This window comes from Populus alba, chromosome 4 (genome assembly GCF_005239225.2).
Source record: "Populus alba chromosome 4, ASM523922v2, whole genome shotgun sequence".
NCBI lineage: Eukaryota > Viridiplantae > Streptophyta > Magnoliopsida > Malpighiales > Salicaceae > Populus > Populus alba.
This window is the reverse complement of record NC_133287.1, coordinates 5,133,613-5,154,824: the sequence shown is the minus strand read 5'-3', so window position 1 is coordinate 5,154,824 and position 21,212 is coordinate 5,133,613. Positions and strand designations below refer to the sequence as shown.

The following is a 21,212-nucleotide window of genomic DNA, read 5'->3' as shown; positions in this document are numbered from 1 at the left end:
TGAGCTTGCAGCGAAGCGTGGGTATCAAAGCTAGTTTAGATCTAAAGCCAACTAATATATATGATAATATATATGAGTATTATTTCAAATAAAGAATGAACCAAATTTATATAGCATATTAAGAGAGCTAAAAAAATATAGAATGAGATTTTACTTAATTGATCTATAATTTAGATATAAAATACAAAAACTATTTTATAAATGTACAGATAGCTGACATACTTTTTTTTATAATTCCCTAATAGTTTTTTTTATTTTGATCTTCCATTTGATACTTTTTTTTTTCCTTACAAAAGTTCTGAAAACTAATTTATTAACCATTTGTATAAAACTCTCATTGCAGCACAAAGACCCATAAAAAGGCAGAATGATATAAAATAAAATAAAAAATCAAACAACCACTTAAACTATGAAAAATAGCGATTAAATTAGATAAACACCTTAAAAATCAGATCCAGTGGTAAAATTAATATATTTGGGATTATTGTCGAAAAAATAGAAAATTTTCAGAAACTTACAAATAAAATTGACCATTTACCAAATCCCATGGTTATTGGATGGAATTGCGGCTGTAAAAGAACATCTTGGAGCAAAGTGGTTGAAGTTAGATGCCAGGGAAATTGAAATGCATATAATAATTAAATACTATCATATTGAAATTTTCATGAATAATTCACTATCAGCGATTGCCCAAATCTGTTTTTTTATACCCAAAAAAATCATCAATGTAGAGTTCACTTAATAATGTGTGCGGTAGTTTTGGTTTTTTTTTTTTTGTTAATTTTTTAAATGTTTATAAAAAATAATAAATTTAGTGTTTAATGATTTTGATTGGTTGATATAAAAAAAAATATTCTAATATATTTTTAAATATAAAATATTTTTAAAAAATGTCCTATCCTATAAAATATCAAACACATGCTCAATTAATTTTTAGATGGTGTTTGATATTATAATTTAATCATATTTTTAAGAGTTATTAATTTTTGAACTTTAAAATATTATTTTATATTCTGAATTATTTTGATGTGTTAGTATTAAAAATAATTTTTAAAAAATATATATTATATTAATATATTTTTAAACCAAAAAATACTTTAAAAGTCAACTTTTATAGCATTAATAAACTGAATCACACTAATAAAATTATGAAATAAAGATTAGAAATTTGAAGATTTCATAGTTTAAAAGGATAGGCTGATTTGATTGACTCTTCTAATCAAACAATGGACAAAACATCAGAAAAGACACATACGATGCGGTGTGCTTTACACCGGATACCCCTTCCAAAGCTTCCAAAACACAAGTTTTCAAATTCAAATCGTTTATTTATCCAATAATTTGGACTCTTGCTCAGCTTTTAGATCAGCAGATGCTCCAAAATTGTGTTTGGTTTAGCCCTTTTGACCTCTCAACTTCCGAGCAATATTTTACGAGTTGAAAAAAATGAAGCCTGCATAGCCAGGGCAGTCCCCATTTATACTGCTTCCAAGACTGCACAACTCCAAGTCTCAACTCTGGAGTTGCGTCCATTTGTTTCACCTCTCTCTCCATTCCAAGAAAAACCATCCCTGTGAACTCCATTTCCTTTGAGGATCTCTGTCCCTTTCTCTCCCTTATATTCATTGAAATCCCAGAAAAATTTGAAGGCTCACTCTTTCAAGATTCTCCCTCTCTCTCTCTCTCTCTCTCAGAGACAAATTAAGCTCCAGTTTCCAAAGAAAGTAACACGTATAGCAAATAAACAATGCTCTTCAAGAGTATCAAGAAGAAAATGTGGATTTTTTTTGGTTAACATATTCCGATGTCCTTTCAAACCCAAAATCGTCCCTTTTCCGTTATGGAATTCATGATCATAGCTAAAACAACATCAAGACTCACCAACAAAGCTGTTAAACAACAAAACTTTCCTCTCCAAATGCTTTCTTTCTGGTTTGCTCCAACAACTCGACCTCCAGGCCTACTCTTCTGCACTTTTGGCTCGTAGACTAAACACATAGTACAACATAAGCATATTTTTCAAAATTCAAGAACTTGCTTCTTTTTACAATGTTTGACTACTTTTTTAACTCTAACTCTTCATCTGGGTCCAGTTATATGAACACGTTTGATCCGTTTCCGCGTAGTTTAGAGGGTTTTAGTGATGTTTTGCAAGGTAGGCCAATGGTTTCTCAAAGTTTGGTGTTGGATGCTGAGATGGGAGAGCTAGTAAAGGCACCTGCAAGAGTTGGAAATAAGGGGATATCTGAGGCCAAGGCTTTGGCAGCTTTGAAGAGCCATAGCGAGGCCGAGAGGAGGAGGAGGGAGAGGATCAATGCCCATCTTGATACTCTTCGCGGTCTTGTGCCCTGCACTGAAAAGGTTAGCATATGTGTTTCCTTCCTTAATTTGTTAGTTTTTGTCAAAAAAAAATTTGTTGGTCAAGATCAATTGTCTTAATATGATTACACAGTGCTGCTTAATTCTAAATCATTCCCTTGATTGTTGTAGCAAGTTTATTAACTTTTACCAGAATTGATTCTGAAAACTGGTTAATAGAAGGTAACATGAAGACAACTTGATTAGTTTAATTAGAGGGATTTTGGCTGGTGTTCCTGACTTTGTATCATTGATGGATTGAAAGATATAATTCCTGATTGGTCAAGATATAATTCCTGGTTGCTGACAGAAGTTAGGACATGATGAAATCTAAGGATTAAATAGAGTAATTTTTAAGGCATGATAATTGATCAGGAAGGAAGCAATCTTACGGCATCGGAAAAAAAATAAAATACCAGTAGAAAGAAACACCTCAGGACCTCAATCTTATAGTAACCGTAAACAACCAAATTAGTTTGGCCTATTTAATGAAAATTCTGACTTGTCCAGAAACCAGGAAAATGTAAAAAATTGGACTCAAAACTTCCCAAGTTTCCCTCTATTTGCAGAGCAACTAAACCAAGGCTCAAGCCAGATTGTAGAAAAACTTCGACGCTGTTTTAGAAAACAGCTAAAAGAAAAGGACAATTCAATATCATGGATGATAAACTCTAAATTTAAGCAATATATAAGCATGAAGTACTGAAACAAGCAGTTATAATCTTGTTTCATTGCTCCTGATAAAGCTTAAATTAGAGAGACATATTATGTTCTAATAAACCAGAAGGATCCGTACTTGTGTTGTTTGCTCGCTGTTTCATCTTGCCTTGTGAAGCTCAAGGGCTTCCATCAATGTGTTATAGACCTTTATATGGTGTTATCATACCTTATACTTTCATATTAGAAAGAGTAGCTAACTTCGGTTTATGGCACATCATCTAGATTTTATTTCTCAATGAGTAGTCAACTGCATATTTTTTGTAAACAAAGTCAACTAGGGATCTTTAATCTGTCATAAAAAAGAAACAAATATAGAGGTTGAGATTAAATACTGAGATAATGCATTAGAAGGGGTATGGTTAATTAGTACTGGTTACAACCCTTGCTTCTCATCCTTGGATACTTTTTAATAAAATAGAATTTATAACATTTTCTTTAATCCCATTCATCAAAAGAATAAGAACATTTTCTCTAATCTCAACATGGTGACCTACAAGTTACTAGAAGGATGAATAACATGTATTTTCTAAATGCATCATTACATATAATGTCCATAATTCTAGTTGAATCAGCTAGTTTATGTTGTTCTTCAGTAAGACATGCTTGAGATTGTGAAGCCAACTTATCAGCTCTGGCTACGGGATATTAAAGGAGATAAATTCTAGTTTACTGATGGCTTGGAACCTCCCCCTGGTCCTAATTTATCGTTCGTTATTTGATGATCCTCTAGTATTTTAACAAGGAGATACAAACCACATATTGATTCTAGAAAATAAGATTAATAAATAGCAGAGCCAAACCTACTGTCGGCAGGATACGCCCTCAGACACACACACACACACACACACACACAAATATACATGAACTAGTAGTTGATAAATGATAATATTAATCGATGGTGGGACAATATGCCAGGTCCTGTATCATGGTCCCACCATGATGTTTTTTTGAGTATTCATATGTTTGATGGCTTAAGTATTTTTTTCTTTATTAGCTGCTGAATATGATAATTTATCTCGATCATATAATACATATGATTTAATATCAAGGTCGGGAATGCCAACATGAAATAGACGTCTGGGACAAGAAAGACGCTATATTTAAAGTTCTCAAGCTTCGAAATTGACAACATTAAGTATTATAGGATTTCTTTCGGTCATTGTCCTTCTCATTGTGTATTTTCTTATGTGAAGTTGCAAATGTTGACTAAGTCAAAAAAATCATTTATTCACCTCATCTTTATTGGCCTTTTTCGAACTGTTTTCTACTGAAAGTTTTGGAGGGATTTAGCTTAGCCTATAAACTTTGATTAAAATCAAAGTAGTAGCTGAATGAATCATTAATTTTTCTTAATTAACCAAATTACTTTTGCAGGTAACATTGAAATATGAAGGCATATCTTGCTGGTATGTCACTGCTAGTATAAGCATCCTGTTGGCTGCGATCGTAGTTTCGCTTTTATTTCGTCTTATGCCCATGTAACTTAATCAATGATCGTGGCAATTCCCATTATCGGTTCTGACTTGTATCTTTGTGTTTAAATGACAATTGTAGATGGACAAAGCCACGTTGCTTGCCGCAGTCATTAGCCAAGTCAAAGAACTCAAAAGGAATGCCTTAGAAGCCTGTAAAGGCCTTCTTATTCCAACAGCTGATGACGAAGTAAAAGTTGAGACATATTTTTATGGAACTAAAGAAGGAACGTTGTACTTCAAGGCATCTATCTGTTGTGACTATCGACCTGAGCTTCTATCTGATATAAGACAAGCTGTTGATGCACTTCCTTTGAAAATGGTGAACGCAGAAATATCAACCTTGGGAAGCCGGTTAAAGAACGAGTTTGTATTCACCAGCAACAGAAATAAGAATGCTGTAGATGATGCAGAGGCAATGCAGCTTCTTACAAAATCTATTCACCATGCCCTAACTTCTGTCTTGGAGAAAGGTTCTGCCTCACTAGAATACTCACCAAGGACACCACTTCCAAACAAGAAAAGGAGGGTGACTTTCTTTGATTCCTCGAGCCCGTCTTCTTAAGAACCAAAAATCTTGTTGTTGGTGGTGGACCTGGTGGTGTTGATGTTCATGTCCGTGTATCTCTTCTGGGAAGTGTTATCTGTTTGTGTGTGAGAGGTGTGCAAAATGTGGAAGACTTTCTGATAGCAATACATATTTTACACGATTGATGCCTAGGATGCTTCTGCCAAGAGTGTTATGAGAGTTGGTATCGTCTCTTTTTTCTTTCTTTTTTGTTGATATTTACAATTAATAGCTCCCATTGGCCACCGCAACCAGGCTTCCCTTACCTGGGACTAGCGCCTTTGCGTTGACGAGGTGATATAATCTTAGTTTGTGTAAGCATGGATGTTCCTTTGTAAGACTTAAAACTCTCTAATCATAACTGTCTTGTGTAATGTAACATATATCAGGTCTGGGTTTGAATAATACCTCTTTTTCGTTTGCTGGCATGCATCTGAAATTGCATAACTATGAAGTGCAACTAGGTGCAACGTAACTTTGTGAGATTATTGCAGGTTTGATAGAGTGATAGAAGTTTTTTTTAAAAAGTGTTTTTTGTTTATTATTCTTTAAATTTTATTTTTAATATTAGCCTATCAAAAATTATTTAAAAATATTATAAAATAATTTAAAATTAAAACAAGATATTCAAAAAAATAATAATGTTTTAACGAAAAATCCAAACATCATTGTACTGAAAGAATGATATGTTGAATTCCAAAAGGCCAAAAGAAGAATCTTTTTTAGTAATTTGCAACTTATGTAGCAATTAGTAAGAGAAATTTGCAGTCTTATGAAGCTCTTTTTTAAAATTGCAAAATAAATAAAGGTTAGCCAAAATTCAAATTTTTTTATATAAAAATAATAATTTTTTATTTTTTAAAATATTTTAATTTATTTCTAAACAAAAAGCATTTTAAAAAAAACCAAATTGAAAGGAAGCATTCAGCACAGATAAAGCAACATCAGTACTAATTTTCAGACATATCATTTATTTATTTGATGAAAAGAATGGAGTAGCTAAACACACAAACATATGAAATACAAATAATGAAAGATATAAAAAATGATTATTATCCTAATAAATATATATAAAAAATAGTACTTCTTAATAGAGATATATATGCGCCCTCCTCCACCTTCAGTTTTATGGAGAACTCTTAAGCTCCATATCTATCTATATATTATTTACAATGGAGACAGATTTCGATACTCCATACCCGCCTTTATTGAAGGTGGACTTATAATAGAGATCCACGTAAAATTTCTTCATATCCAGTTTTTATTAAATAAAATACATAGATTATGAAAACAAATTGTATATTTATCAAACAAAATTTATAGAAGTAGTTTTTTCTAAAAACAAATACACAACTTATTTTAGATATATATTAAAAATTAACAACATAAATTATATATAAATTTGAATATGACACTCTATTGGGTTAGAGTATACCCTCTCTGTCTTTGCATCCAACAACTGAGTATTTTAGCTCGTCTCTCTTTCTATATATCTCCGCAGGCAAAAGTTTCTTTAAAAGCTTTAACTTGAATAATTAAATTTTAAATTTATTTTTTCAATATTATTAATTTAAATTTTATAAGTTTTAAGGTTACTAAAGACCTACATGATCGTTAATTTTATGGTCTATAAATTTAGTCGAGGTTTGTATAAATTGATCCAAACAATCATGTTAATTAAAAAATATATATTTGTTTTTATATTTTTTTTATATAAAATATTAAAACTTTAAATAATTTTTTTAATATTTTTTTAGATTGATTTGGATTCATGCGGGAAAAATTCGTGTAATTTATAATCTGGCACTTTAGCTGGGGGGTGAAGTTTAATAAAAATTGAATGAATGAGTCACCATATTGACCCACAAAACTTGTTAAGTTTAAAGGCTTTATCAAAAAAAAAAAAAATTCCCGGCAGTGGCGCACACGCAACTGAATAGTCATCCCTTAATTCTTATGGTTCGTTTGGGTCACCTATTTTTGCCGAATGGGATGTGGTAAACACATTTGCTTGAATAAATAACTATAATAAATATAAATGAAAATAAAAAAGCAAACAACGAGAATGTTTTGTTAAAAGCAAAGAATTCTTTTCTTTTTTTTTAAAAAAAAAAAAAAAAAAAGGATGGGTCGACCTAGTTTGCAGGTCTGGAATTTGTACTGAACAGCAAATTACAACTTATTTGTTTGTTTTTATGTTTGATTATATTTAATAATAATAATAATAATAATAATTATTATTATTATTATTATTATTATTATTATTGGATTATTTTAATTTATTGATGTTAAAAATAAATCTTTAAAATAAAAAAAATATATTATTTTAATATATTTTAAAATAAAAAAACATTTTAAAAAAACCTTACCCGCATTCTCGATTTCATAATATGTTATCTGACCCGACGTGGAGCCGTAAATACTAAAAAGAAGAGTAATTATTTATTTAGCCCTTCTAGTTTTATTGAAATAATTATTTAATCCCTGTATTTTTGTATTCATGGTTAAATAAGTCTTATGTAATTAGTTATCATTTACAAATTAATCATGCACCCAAAAACAACTTACAATCTAATTGTACCCTTAATTCTTAGCCAAAATCTCCAGCCTTACCAGAAAAAAGCAAGTTTAAAGAAGTGGTTTAGTTTGGACATTTTGGAAAGGAGTTGTTAACAGTGACCTCCGCTTAAGGGACTAACTTATGATGTGTTCAGACAAACAAGGACTAGATAAAGGACAGGAAGAACTAAATAATAATTACGAAAATATTAATGAAGTGAAAGTCTAAAAACAGATGGGAAAAGGATTTCTCTTGTCGCGGAAGATCCAGTTTCATTTCCAAACACGAACTGAAACAAAGTCCTTCTTCTTCTTCGTTTTTCGCTTGTTGTCTTGTCTCCATGATGTTTTTGAAGTTACTTTAATTAAAAACCAAAAGCGAAAACACTCTCAAAGTCAGGAAGGCTGCTTTTCTCTGTGTGTCAAAGAGTTCAACAAACAAGTTGAAGAATATATAGACATAAGAGTTTGCTTACAATCTGTCAAATCTTAATCAGAATTGAAAGGTAGAAGAGTGCGTTATGGCTCAAGAGGAAAAGAGTAGGAGTGGATGTGGATCTTCATCTTCTACTATCCTCCAATTCGTACCCTTTAATAGCTTAGCTGACGAAGGTTTCTGGCACAGATTGTCTTCTTTGAAGCTCAACAAATATGGCATCGATGATTCTCCTATACCCATCACCGGTAATATCTTTTTTAAATTCTTTTGGGTTTTCTTTAAGCATTCAAATTGTTAATGATGAGAACTCCGAAATTGATTGATGTGTAATCATATATTGAAACTATATTAATCAAGCTTTTTGAAAAAAAGAAAAGGAGTTAACAGTTAAGAGGCTGGATTTTGAATAGGAGGCAGGTGTGGATTTTGTGACTAGTCATATGTTGATATAGACGATCTTTACTCATGTAAACTAGGATTTTGACTGGTCTTGTTTCAGGGTTTTATGCGCCTTGCTCACATTCCCAAGTATCCAATCACTTGAGACTTCTCGCTGAATCTTTGCCGACTGATGAAAATGGCCAGTCTTCAATGCCTGCAATTAGTCGCGGCAACAGGAACAGATGCCCTGTACCCGGGACTCTTTACAATACAAATACATTGGAGGCCTTCCATGCCCTGGATAAAAAGAGCTTGCTAAAGGAGGAAGCAAACAAGGTATTTCTTTCAGATTGATCTTGGATGAGCAATTTTAGCATTGCAGTGATGAATTGACTTTATTGTAAGTTGAGAGAAAATGTGATTTAACTGCTTGTTTGTTCTAGTGAAGAGGGTATTTAGTTCAAATTGGTCTAATTCTTGAACTGTAAACATGGCCATCTCCCATCAGTGATTTCCATTTTGTGTAAGAATATGTGATGATTTCTTGAGATAAAGATGTCACATGAAAATTCTGTGTTGTGAATAACTAGATTTGGGAAGACATTCACACTGGGAGAGCAGTGGAGGACAGTGCGGTGCTTTCAAGGTTCCTTCTTATATCCTTCGCAGACCTAAAAAAATGGAGCTTTCATTACTGGTTTGCTTTCCCTGCCTTGGTGCTTGATCCTCCTGCGACATTGGTTGAATCAAAGCGTGCTTCAGAATGGTTCACCTCAGAAGAGGTGCATATAATATGATAACTGTTGGGAATTCGGTTGATAATCCATTATAATAGCTGTCATTTATCTGTTTAGCAATACTAAAATGATATTTGTAATGTGTAGGTAAAATCCGTATCTATGGCTTGTAATGACTGGCGTAACTCAAGCTTAACCGCAGGTAAAATCATCTTTTTTCTTTCAGTTCACATGTCATTTGGTCAATGAGATAACCTTAACTCCTTGATCATGCAAATCTGCTGCAGATGTTCCATTCTTTTTTATCAGTATTGCTTCCAATTCCCATGCTACTATCAGGCATCTAAAGGATTGGGAAGCCTGTCAGGCTGATAATCAAAAGGTCCGTCTCCAAACTCTTCCAGTTCCTTGGAAAAATGAATATCATGTATCTATAAATAGGGCAATTCTCGTATATTTATCTGTTTATATGCTCCTGGGGTAAAGTAATGAGATGTGATTGTAAATGCCTCTTTCTTAAAGCTAATTTGCCTGCTATCATCAGGTGCTATTTGGTTTTTATGACCCATGTCATGAAAAAGATCCTGGTTGGCCTCTTCGCAACTTCCTAGCACTGATTTCTTCAAGATGGAATCTGAAGAGTGTCCACTTTTTATGCTACAGAGAGAGTCGTGGTTTTATGGATATGGAGTCTTCCCTTGTCATTGAAGCCTTAATAACAGCTCCACAAGGTAGACCAGCTGAAATTGGCTAACACAGCTCTAGTCCAATTGCTGTTTTGACTTCCTACAGCATGCATATATGGTGAATCTCTAACTTGCAAGAAATATCTGTTTTCAGGATTGAATGATCATCAACTTGTACCTAATGCAGTTGGATGGGAAAAAAACAAAAATAAATACGTATCCAGATGTATTAACCTTGCTAAATCCATGGACCCAACTAGGTATTTGTCCCCATTTCTCCTCCTTCTTCATGGTAGTATCACCCCGTTTATCTTATCATTTCAAATGTTCTTTACAGGTTGGCCGTATCTGCTGCAGATTTGAATTTAAAACTCATGAGATGGCGTGCCTTGCCATCCCTTAACTTAGATGAGTTATCTTCTGTGAAGTGTCTTCTCATAGGAGCAGGCACGCTTGGATGCCAGGTTGCTCGCATGCTTATGGTGAGTGTGATATGAAGATTCGATTTATTGTTGATAGTCTCTATGTTGGTTCTCAAAGATTATGTATATTGCAGGCTTGGGGTGTCCGAAAAATTACACTAGTTGACAATGGAAGAGTGGCTATGTCTAATCCATTGAGGCAGTCCCTGTACACATTGGATGACTGCCTCGATGGAGGTGATTTTAAAGCCTTGGCAGCCGCTAAAAGCTTGAAGCGTATATTTCCAGCTGTGGTAATTGATTTTACTTTTAATAGCTATGTACATAAGGCTTAGCTCAAAATGAATGTTGATCCTTTTCTTTTCTTTTCTTTCTTTTTCATTTTTTCTCATCATGAACACTAATCCTTGCTAATAGCTCATCGCTTGTTTTCCTTCTTCTTTTTTCCCCTCAGGAAGCAAAGGGTGAAGTGATGGCTATACCAATGCCTGGTCATCCAGTGACTAACCAAGAAGAGAAGAGCGTGGTTGATGATTGTAGCCGTCTGTATGATCTGGTTGATTCCCATGATGCAGTTTTCTTGTTGACTGATACAAGAGAGAGCCGATGGCTCCCAACCCTTCTATGTGCAAGTGCTAACAAGGTGTCTTCTTAATCTGATCTGTGTACCTAGTACAGTTCTTGTGATGTTTTCAGTCTTTTCTTTCATCAAGCTTATGTTGAATTGATCTGGAGATCAGTTAACTTGATTTCAATTCATTGGATTGGCCATCTATTATTAATTCATATGGACGTTAGCTTTTATTGATTTATTTTTTTATTCAATTATCCTTCTGCAGATTACTATAACTGCAGCTCTTGGGTTTGATAGCTTCTTGGTAATGCGGCATGGCCCTGGTCCTTTTAGCTCTGCTCATGCTAACACTTCATCTATTGATATGGAAAACCTTGCTCGAACTGACAAAGGAGGGAAGAGACTGGGCTGTTACTTCTGCAATGATGTGGTTGCACCTACAGATGTAATTTACTAGAATGCAATTGATCTGATGTATTAATTGTTTTTTAATCAAGTTCAGAATTAATTCATGTTCTCTTTGTGCAGTCAACTGCCAATCGAACTTTAGACCAGCAGTGCACTGTTACACGTCCAGGGCTTGCTCCTATTGCTTCATCTCTTGCTGTAGAGCTTTTTGTCAGCATCTTGCATCATCCTGATGGGTAAGTCTGGAAAACTATGTCAATGAAGCTCGTAGTCTGCAAATATTTATGTCTAAGGCATCCTCATATTAAGAATTTATTAAGAAATTCCATTTCTTTTGCTTTCATTTGTGCAGGATGTTTGCTGAAGGTGATATCACAAACTCCACTAGTAGCAGTAGTGGCAGTGAGCCTCCTCTTGGTATAATGCCCCACCAGATTCGGGGTTCTCTCTTTCATTTTTCGCAAATGACCCTTGTAGGCCACTCCTCTAATAGTTGCACTGCTTGTTGCAGCACTGTAAGTTTTTGCTGATACAAAAAGATTTTTCAATTAATTTCACGTGGCTGCTTCATCATCTCTTATAATCTTACTTCTAGTGTTCATACAAGTGGCAGTTTAGTGGGTAAATAAGATGATAATGCCTTGTTGCTTAGGTAGTCCAAACAATTAGTGAATTTAAGAATAGGGTTTCACCAGATGCCTTTCTGACCTCTCCCCCTGAAATTCCCTTTTGTTAACTTATCTTCTCCTCTTCATATAGGGTTTTCTTAGCCTGAACCCCTTAATTTTAAGTGTTTGTTTGCAGCTCATGTGGCCTCCCTTGGTCCTTTTAGAGACACTTTGTTATTGAGACTGATCATTGACAGAGTTTCTTTTAGGAGCTGCAGAAAAGATAGCATTCATACGCTTATTACTTCTATCAAATTTGGGATGACAGTTGCAACATATATATATCCTTGCTTTTGCAGTCAACATGTTCTTCATTTGTTGTTCTTTGTTCTCTAGTTCTTTCATTACATTACATTATAACTGCAATTTAACTTGTGATCAAACAATATGCTCAGGTTGTATCAGAATATCGGAAAAAAGGAATCGAATTCCTGCTTCAAGCAATTAATCATCCTACTTATTTGGAGGATCTCACCGGACTAACAGAATTGAAGGAGTCGGCGAACTCATTTAAATTGGACTGGGATGATGAGAGAGATGACTTTGATGATGATGATGATTGTGTTGAAATATAATTATCTTTCCACATTTTCTAATTGTTCTCATATCAATTGTACAAATGAAAGCAAATCAGTGACATTCTTTTCTTCTCCATTATGATTGATCTACCTCAGAGATCAAGATCACCAGCATGAAATACTGCTTGTTAATTAACGACATAAATGCTGATGCCCACGAGCAATAAAAAAAAAACAACCTACTGGTTTGAGTTGACGAAGGAGCTGGTTGTGTTCCAAGGCTTAAATGAATCTGGTACATGTGACTTCGAAGTTTGAACTCAATGAGACACACACACACACACACACACACACACACACACACACACACACACACACAGAGTAAAGCTAGAAAGAGAAATTAAGATAAGTATGGCCTTTCTTTGTTAGAAAGGCAGGATTTTTATTTTCCCAGTTATGTAGATGATGTGACAAGGCAAGAACTAAGCTGATTTTAATTGTCCTCCTGAGTTGTGTCAAGATTTGGAGTGTTGTGTTTTTTTTTAAATGTTTGAACCCAGCATCTTGAAGAGTCCTAGTCTTTTTAGAAACGTGGTTGATATCTTGTTCTTTTAAATTTTAAATTGTTTTTTTTTTTTGTTAAATTGTTTTTATATTTTCATATTGTTTTGATGTGCTGATTTTAAAAATAATTTTTTAAAAATAAAAAAAATATATATTATTTTAATATATTTTTAAATAAAAAAAATATTTTGAATCATAATTGCTACCACAATTTTAAACAAGTTTGAAGATAAAGATGTGTCTTTTAGTGGCTTTTCAAGTTCCTATTGAAACTTGCCAATTAAGATTGAGGTAGTGTCTAGTGTGCTTAACAATGGACTGAGAGTATATAATGAATAATTGTTTGTTATGTGTTTGGTGTGTTTTAGATTGGAGTGGATAATTTATCTTATTATGAATTTAGTAGATATTAGATGAGACTCGACTAATCTGAGATCTAGACTAGTATGAGTTTTTAAAAAATATAGAAGGATTGATTCGACCTAATATGATAAAAAACTTAGGTTAACCTATGACTTGGTCAACCTGATATAAAACATAGGTAAAAAATTTATTGACTTTTTTATATAATTTTTTTTGGTTAAAATGAGGTTATTTTGATTTTTTAAAAAAAATTGGAGTCAACTCAGGTTGACTTTACCAACTTGTGACTTGAGCTTTATCTCAGATTTACCTTTGAGTCGGGTTTTAAAACTATAATAATAATTATTATTTTTATTCTTCTTTTGCTTTGGGTCAACTCGGGTTAACCATTCCAACCCTTGACTTGAGCCTTACCCTAGGTCAACCCTTTAATTGGGTTTGAAAATTATGATAATAGCTAGTTTTAGGGACTAATGGTTAACATGGCCCAGAACTTGAGCTTAACCCTTAATTGACCCCTGAGTAGAGTTTTAAAACTATGAAAATAACTCAATTATCCTTATGTTGACCCGGGTCAATCTAACTCTTGACCTGGGTTCAACTCCGAGTTGATTCATGGGTCGAATTTTAAGACTATGATAATAATATTTTTTATTCTTATGTTGACTCGAGTCAATGGTCAACCTGACTCGTGACCTGGACCTGGTCTTGCGTCGACTTTCGAGTCGAGTTTTAAAACTATGTTAATATTTATTTTTATCTTTACGTTAACCTGGATCAATGGTCAACTATATCCTTGATCCAGGTCTGGCCTCGGGCCAACTCCCGAGTCAGGTTTTTAAAATATGATAATAACAACTTTCATCCTTATGTTAACTCGAGTTAATGGTAAACTAGACCCATGACTTGAGCCTAGATGATCGAGTCTAACCCCGAGTCAATCCTCGAACCAGGTTTTCAAACTATAATAATAATAACCATTTTTATCCTTATATTAACCAGGGTTAATGGTCAACTTGACCCGTGACCCAAGCTTGGCCTCAGGTCGACCCCTGATTCAAGTTTTAAATCTATAATAATAATTATTTTTATTATTATATTGACTCGGGTCAATGGTCAACCTAACCTATGACCCAAGCTTGGCTGTGGGTCGAGAATTGTATAAGTTTATCTTGTCTTTTTTACCAGGAAAAACATTTCTTCACTATAACAATCTTGGACAAGTCAAAATTTTATTTTTGTACTCTCCAAAGTTTTATTGCATAACTTCAATTTTTTATATATATATCATATCCTGTTGATTATTATCCAACATATCAAACACTAACTGAATTTAAAATAGAATTTTACTAGAAAAATCGAATCCAGATAAATCTCGTGTAGTTATAAAATCCAATACTCCTCTTTATGAACAAAAAAGAATTTAAAATAGGAGAATTATTTCAATTTGTTCTTAATTTTTTAACTAAATTTCCAATCTATCTTTGTAAGTTTAATTGTTTTCAATTTCTTCACGAATATAACGTCATTCTCCAATATGTATTTTTATCATATTTTTTCACGTAAATGGATAGAAATACCTTTATGTAAGAAACTAAAATTTCATATAAATTATCAAAATGCTAATAAACATGAAAACAAAAGGAATTTTAATATCACGTTATAATTTATTATTTTTAAATATTTTATGATAAATTAGGCTATGTTTAAGTTTTTCTTGTGAGGATGTTTTCATAGTTTGAATGACAGCATGTGCCAGAAGGAGAAATTGTAGAATGATCTAAACTAATTTGGAGACAAATTAGAAGGAATTACATTTATAGTTTATAGAAACATATTAGAGATTAAACCTAAAATATAAGGAAAATTTAAGCTATTTTGTTTTTTTTTTTTAAAAAAAAAACTATACTACCTCAATTGCCTAATGGACTAAGGCCTTGTTTGTTTACTAGAAAGTAGTTTTCAATTGGAAAGTGGTTTTTTTGGAAAGAAAATTCTTGAAAAGTGAATTATTTTCTGATATTTGGTAATGTCATGAAAAATAAGTTGAAAAATATTTTCCAGTGTTTGGTTATATTATGAAAAATGAGCAGGAAAATAACTTATTAATATTTCTTTTTAAATTTATTAAAATAATGAGGAACAAACCTTACAAATTTAAAAGTTGAATGAGAATGAAATTGAAAAAAAAATCTAATTTCATAAATTATTTCAAATAAAATAAATAATAATCAAAATAATGGAGATCAAATCTAACAGATAAAAAAAATTGAAAGATGATGAAATGAAAATAATAATAATTATAATTTCATAAATTATTTCAAATAAAATAAATAACAATAAAAAGAATAAGGATCAAATTTGATAGACAAAAAATTTCAATTAAAAAAATAATAATAATAGAAAAACAAATAACAATCATAAAAATAAGAACCAAAGCTAATATAAAAATTACATTAAATCAAATTCTAAGGGGTGAAATTGAAAAAAATAGATTTAAAACAAAATATACAACAATCAAAAGGTTGAGAATCAAATTTGTTATAATTAAAAAATAATATGCTATTTTAAATTTTTCACGACTTCTCGAAAGTTTTTTCCACTCAAATAAAAAGAAAAACACTTTTTCTAAAAATCAAGTCAAATTTTTCTTTGATTGGAAAGTATTTTCTGTTGATCAATTTTTATAGCCTAAGTATATGTCTAAGCTCATTAAAAAAAAAAAAAAAACGTTCATTACTAAATACGAGGTGACTAAAGAGCTTAGTAAAGCTTCTATTATTATGAATAATTTTATTATTCTAAAAAATATTTGTCATCGATGAGTTTTCAAATAACATTAATGATGGATGGGGTCTTTATCCTTCTATTATATGCAGTGACGGATACAAAATCCAATTTTAGTAGGGCAAAATAATATGAGTAAATAATTAAATTAATTAAGATCCAAAAGTCTAAAAATTATAAGTTTCTAATATAAAGTTTAAGAATTTACATATATTATAAAAAAGATGTTCAACAAAATTTTATTTTTTTCTTATAATTCACAATCATTCAACCAATCATTCCTAATTCGATTGTATAACTGATTTTTAATTAATTTCATCACTGAAAGTATTTTCTCTGTTGATGCAGTGGCCATTAGAGTAAAATTAATGATAATTTTATAATTAAAAAGAATAAAAGATATACCACAATTATCTACACCAATTTTTTCCCATTAATGCAGTGGCCACTGATAAAATTAATGCTAATTTTACAAGTAAAAAAAGACTAAAGGATATACCACAACCTTATTTCATCAGTTTCTCACTATCTTTTTTCAAATTACATCAAAAATTCAATTACAACTAAACAGCATAATTAAATCAATTTTAATCTTCACAAACACAACAACACACAATAAATACACATAACTACAAACATTTACTATGGTTCAAAAAGTTCTCATTCCCCTCCTCAAATGACCGACCCTACTTTCACCATAAATACCCAATTTTTCTTATTCAATTATACTTTATTAAGAGTCATTTACATTATATTTCATCTCAAGAACATCACATTTTTACAATTTCATAATTAAATCTATCTCAATCTTCATCAACACAACAACACACAATAAATACACATAACTACAATCATTTACTATGGTTCAAAAAGTTCTCATTCCCCTCCTTAAATGATTGACCCTACTTTCACCATAAACACCCAATTTTTCTTTATTAAGAGTCATTTACATCATATTTCATCCAAAAAACATTACATTTTCACAATTCACTTTTCTCCATTTTAACATTTAAGAACGTAATTCAAAATTTTGCATAAACTTTGTTAATCTTACTTAAACTTGTACAATCAAGTTTATGACATCTTATTCGATAATGATATAAACCTTGAATGTTAACCAACAAAAATCTTCTACTCCTCCTCTTTTCACTTTTAATATTGTGAGTTTCCTCTCTCTACTTTATTTCTCTCTCACTTGATTTTCCCCATAATTCTTGTGTAGATCTGTTCAGTATTCACTCCCTCATCTATCTTACCTTAAATCTTGGTTTCTCTTCGGGTTTTAGTGAGGAAGCTCTCAAATTTATTTATTTTGTCTTCTATTTTTTTGGCACTTGTCGATAGTTTAAAGGGGAAAAAAGAGTTGAATTGCCAATTTGTTTATGAAAATACCATTAAAGAGCCTACATGTTTTTTTTGGTCCAACTATTGATATTCTCGCCTTTCCAAACTTCAAGGGCTATTTTTAACCTAAGATAGAACAATATATTAGGAGGCTCTTTGTAAAATTATAGTCCAATCCAACAGTCGGATTGAGAGTTATGTTTGATAACATAAAACCGGTCAATAAGTGATTTTACATCAAAATCCAATTTTTTTTATTCAATCATCGCTAGAACTATATCGGTTATTTTACTAAGTCCTTAGGACTATTTTTTATTTCAAACTATATTTATTTTTCCTTTTCATTATTTGTTTCATTTACATATTTACTACAATTTCATGATAACATTACCAATTTTTAACTAGGATTACACTAACACTTTTTTGATGTAGTTTTTTTTCTTAACTTTTATATCTCATTTCCATTATAATTCCTTTGAATTATTTTTTCATTATCAAAACGCGTCTATTTTAAATTTCTCCTAATTCTTATATTAGTCGAAACCCATTATTAGTTTCAACATGATATATACTTCATTTGATTTTTTTTGGGCGGTGTGGGCAAGTGCCCATATGCGGGATTGATCTACGATTATATTATAGTGAAGAGTTTGATGATTTTTCTTGGCTGTGATTTTCATGTTAAATTGAGTTATAAGTCTTGTACATAGATCCTAGAAGATAAGGAAGGATCCAAGATCCAAGACATGTGAAATGTAGTGGGGAGGATTTTTCACTTGTTGAAAAAACAAATCCAAATGTATAATTTTTTTAAAAAACAAAAATTGTTTGATTTTTATTGTTTGGAATGATTATAGAGTGTTTTAGGGATGACAATGAGCATCAACATATCAAATTTCTTGATATTCATATCCTATCCATTGCCTTATCGAGTAAAAAAATTAGATATCTAAAAATTATTCATTGAGTTTTGGGTATCTATACGAGTATCCATTATCTGACTATTATTGATTATTCAATAAAAAATAAAATAGTTTATATATATATATATATATATATATTTGAAGTATGTGTGTGTGTATTGATAAATTATATGTGTGTGTGTGTGTGTTTTATGTCAATATTGGGATATGCAAAATTATATGTAGGTAATAATTAAAGTAAATCTCTAAGATAATAAAAAAACATATCTAATGAAAAGGGTAAATAAGGTAAAATATTAGTATTTATATCTATCTTTTATTTTTATTGGAAAAACGATGCTGACAAAAACAACACAAATAAGATAGCAAACATAAGCAATATAAAATTTTGTTGAATAGGGTCAACGCATACAAATTATAATTTAAAATCTTATTACTAAATATTTTCTCTTTAAATAGTCTATTTTTATGAGAGACTTACAACTCCTTAAATAAACCTCAAAATTGACCTAAACAAATTAAAAAAAACCCAAAAAGAAATAAAAAGAAACAAAAATCTTAAACAAACTAGAAAAATTTGAAACTAAAAAGGAAAAGTAACAAAATTAGTCAGAATAACACATGTTGAGCCGAATTTAAATATCTTTTGGACCTTAATTGGTTATGGTTTGTCGAGCCTCTTATAGAATTAGATCTTTGGAATCTTCTAACAAAATTTAAGCATGATCTAAAGTTCAAAAGTTATAAGTTTTTTTATACCGATGTTTCTACACAACTCATGACTCTTTTTGGTTTTAGTTCTATCATATCAGTCCATAAATATCTCTGCAAAGCAATCTATATAGCTTAGCTGTGACACATCCGTAACCACTTACATAAGAAAATTAACTTCCTACTTTAATCTTTAATTAAAATAAACATTTTTTTTCTGATTTATTTATTAAAACATCTTTACATTTATCGTATTACACATAGAAATCAACTTTCCATTAGTAATTTAACAAATTTCTTGAAATGAAAAACATATTCTAAACTTTTTTTCTTAACATTTAAAATTAATTTATAATTCTACTACAATATAAAAGAGTTACGTTGGTTAGTTTGAACTCAAAGATGTCTCAGATGCAAATACGGAACACTATGTATGAGGAGATCCATTAACACGCGCGCGCACATATATATATATATATATATATATATATATATATATATATCGAGAGAGAGAGAGAGGGGTGGAGCTTGGAGTGATATTGATATAAACCTATATATATATATTCAATCTGGAAAACGTACCCGTGTAGGCACCAGTGGTCTAGTGGTAGAATAGTACCCTGCCACGGTACAGACCCGGGTTCGATTCCCGGCTGGTGCATTTAGTTTTTATATATGCCTTATGTTTTCAATGTGATTTCAACTTTTTAGAATGCGAGAATGTCCAAGTTGTTGATCATGACTCTTTGATTATCGCCCTCTACTAGGCCAATATTTTTCCCTATCATCCATGTCAGCATCACTTTTCTCTTCTTATCTCTACCTTCAGAATTTGAATCTCCAATTCAGTACTGCCCTAAAAAGACTCGACTCAAGAATTCAATTCCAAGCCCTATGAATTCTGTGCTGCACACCACAGTCAAATATCTTGGTGTAAAATTCTAAAGCAACATAATCAGTCAATGAAGAAGATGACAGCCCTTAGAGGTACAGCAGTTTGGCAACTTTCAACTAATTAAAAATGAAACTATGTTTATGTTATTGTCTTTTGCAACTTGTAACTTTGGAATTTGGAAATCAAACACTCTTTTTTCTTCTTTTCTATCCTTCTATATTCTTTAGGACCCTCAAGAAAGGTGGCTTGAATCCTTAGGACCACAGGGAAGATTGTTGATATACACTCATTTATTAGGTGATCCCAAGTGTCATCCATACAGAAATTGGACCCGACACTATTCAACTATTATTAGGTATGGGTTGACAAGGCAGCCTAAATGGCATTTGTTAGTGAATATTCCCCGCAGCCAATTAGTTAGATACACGTAATACTTATTTTATTTATAAAGAATATATTTATTATTAATTATAAAAAAAATATTTTTAATATTTATTTATAGTTGATTAATAAATTCTGAGTAAAGATAAAATTCATAGCACAAAAATGCTTTGCAAAAAAAATTATAAAGTTATTATAATTATGAGATTCTTATTACGTCAAAGTATTGTTCCTAAATATTCAAGGTCAATGTTTTATTAAGATTGTACATTAATTAGAGTTGTTGAGATTGGTACATATTATGTTTTTTTTTTTCTTTATGAAAGGAAACAACAACTCTCATAAACTGAGGTATGAGAGATACCTGAAATTAATATGAATGTACTTGTTAGATGACATGTATACTGAATTGACTCGCAAGAAAATCTCAAATGAAGAGATTACCTATGTCTATAGAAAGGCTCTCGTGATAGTTGTATAAATGATATTTAAACTTGAAATCACTAAGTTATCTTATACAAGAAGTGTTATGTTTTGATTTTAACCATATGTTGTCCTAATCAAGGGTAACAAATGAGCATATATTAGATATAGCATAAACTATATGTAGGTACTTGAATAATCAAGAGAGGATTCGTCACCCTAAGTAAATTAAAAAAAATGTTCTATCTATTTTTAATTAGTATTGATTGTGAAATCCTTGGTTAAGGTGAAATGAGTTTTGAAAAGAGTTT

At 31.3% G+C, this 21,212-nt stretch overlaps 2 protein-coding genes and 1 non-coding gene across 3 annotated transcripts; all 3 read left to right on the top strand.

The window, feature by feature from the left end:
* The first annotated feature begins 1,341 nt into the window (after positions 1-1,341).
* LOC118062574 (transcription factor bHLH106) lies at positions 1,342-5,546 on the top strand. Its single transcript, XM_035076378.2, has 2 exons — positions 1,342-2,361; positions 4,633-5,546. Exons 1-2 carry the CDS (start codon positions 2,050-2,052, stop codon positions 5,113-5,115), a joined length of 795 nt encoding a protein of 264 aa, XP_034932269.1. The 5' UTR covers positions 1,342-2,049; the 3' UTR covers positions 5,116-5,546.
* A 2,361-nt stretch (positions 5,547-7,907) lies between these two features.
* Positions 7,908-12,649, top strand: LOC118062573 (ubiquitin-like modifier-activating enzyme atg7). The gene is made up of 14 exons (XM_035076377.2): positions 7,908-8,361; positions 8,616-8,833; positions 9,088-9,279; positions 9,382-9,436; positions 9,522-9,616; positions 9,779-9,965; positions 10,075-10,180; positions 10,258-10,402; positions 10,477-10,635; positions 10,797-10,985; positions 11,182-11,361; positions 11,445-11,560; positions 11,677-11,839; positions 12,388-12,649. Exons 1-14 carry the CDS (start codon positions 8,199-8,201, stop codon positions 12,565-12,567), a joined length of 2,148 nt encoding a protein of 715 aa, XP_034932268.1. The 5' UTR covers positions 7,908-8,198; the 3' UTR covers positions 12,568-12,649.
* Positions 12,650-19,792: 7,143 nt separating this feature from the next.
* TRNAG-GCC (transfer RNA glycine (anticodon GCC)) lies at positions 19,793-19,863 on the top strand. Its single transcript has one exon. It is a non-coding gene; the product is annotated as a tRNA-Gly (tRNA).
* The last annotated feature ends 1,349 nt before the right edge of the window (positions 19,864-21,212 follow it).

Bases quoted from the DNA above. Each gene is read 5' to 3' on its own strand.
- LOC118062573 (XM_035076377.2), top strand. From the start codon at position 8,199: ATGGCTCAAGAGGAAAAGAGTAGGAGTGGATGTGGATCTTCATCTTCT. The intron at 10,986-11,181 runs GTGTCTTCTTAA...ATCCTTCTGCAG, and splicing joins TATGTGCAAGTGCTAACAAG to ATTACTATAACTGCAGCTCT. The intron at 11,561-11,676 runs GTAAGTCTGGAA...TCATTTGTGCAG, and splicing joins ATCTTGCATCATCCTGATGG to GATGTTTGCTGAAGGTGATA.
- LOC118062574 (XM_035076378.2), top strand. From the start codon at position 2,050: ATGTTTGACTACTTTTTTAACTCTAACTCTTCATCTGGGTCCAGTTAT. The intron at 2,362-4,632 runs GTTAGCATATGT...TGACAATTGTAG, and splicing joins TTGTGCCCTGCACTGAAAAG to ATGGACAAAGCCACGTTGCT.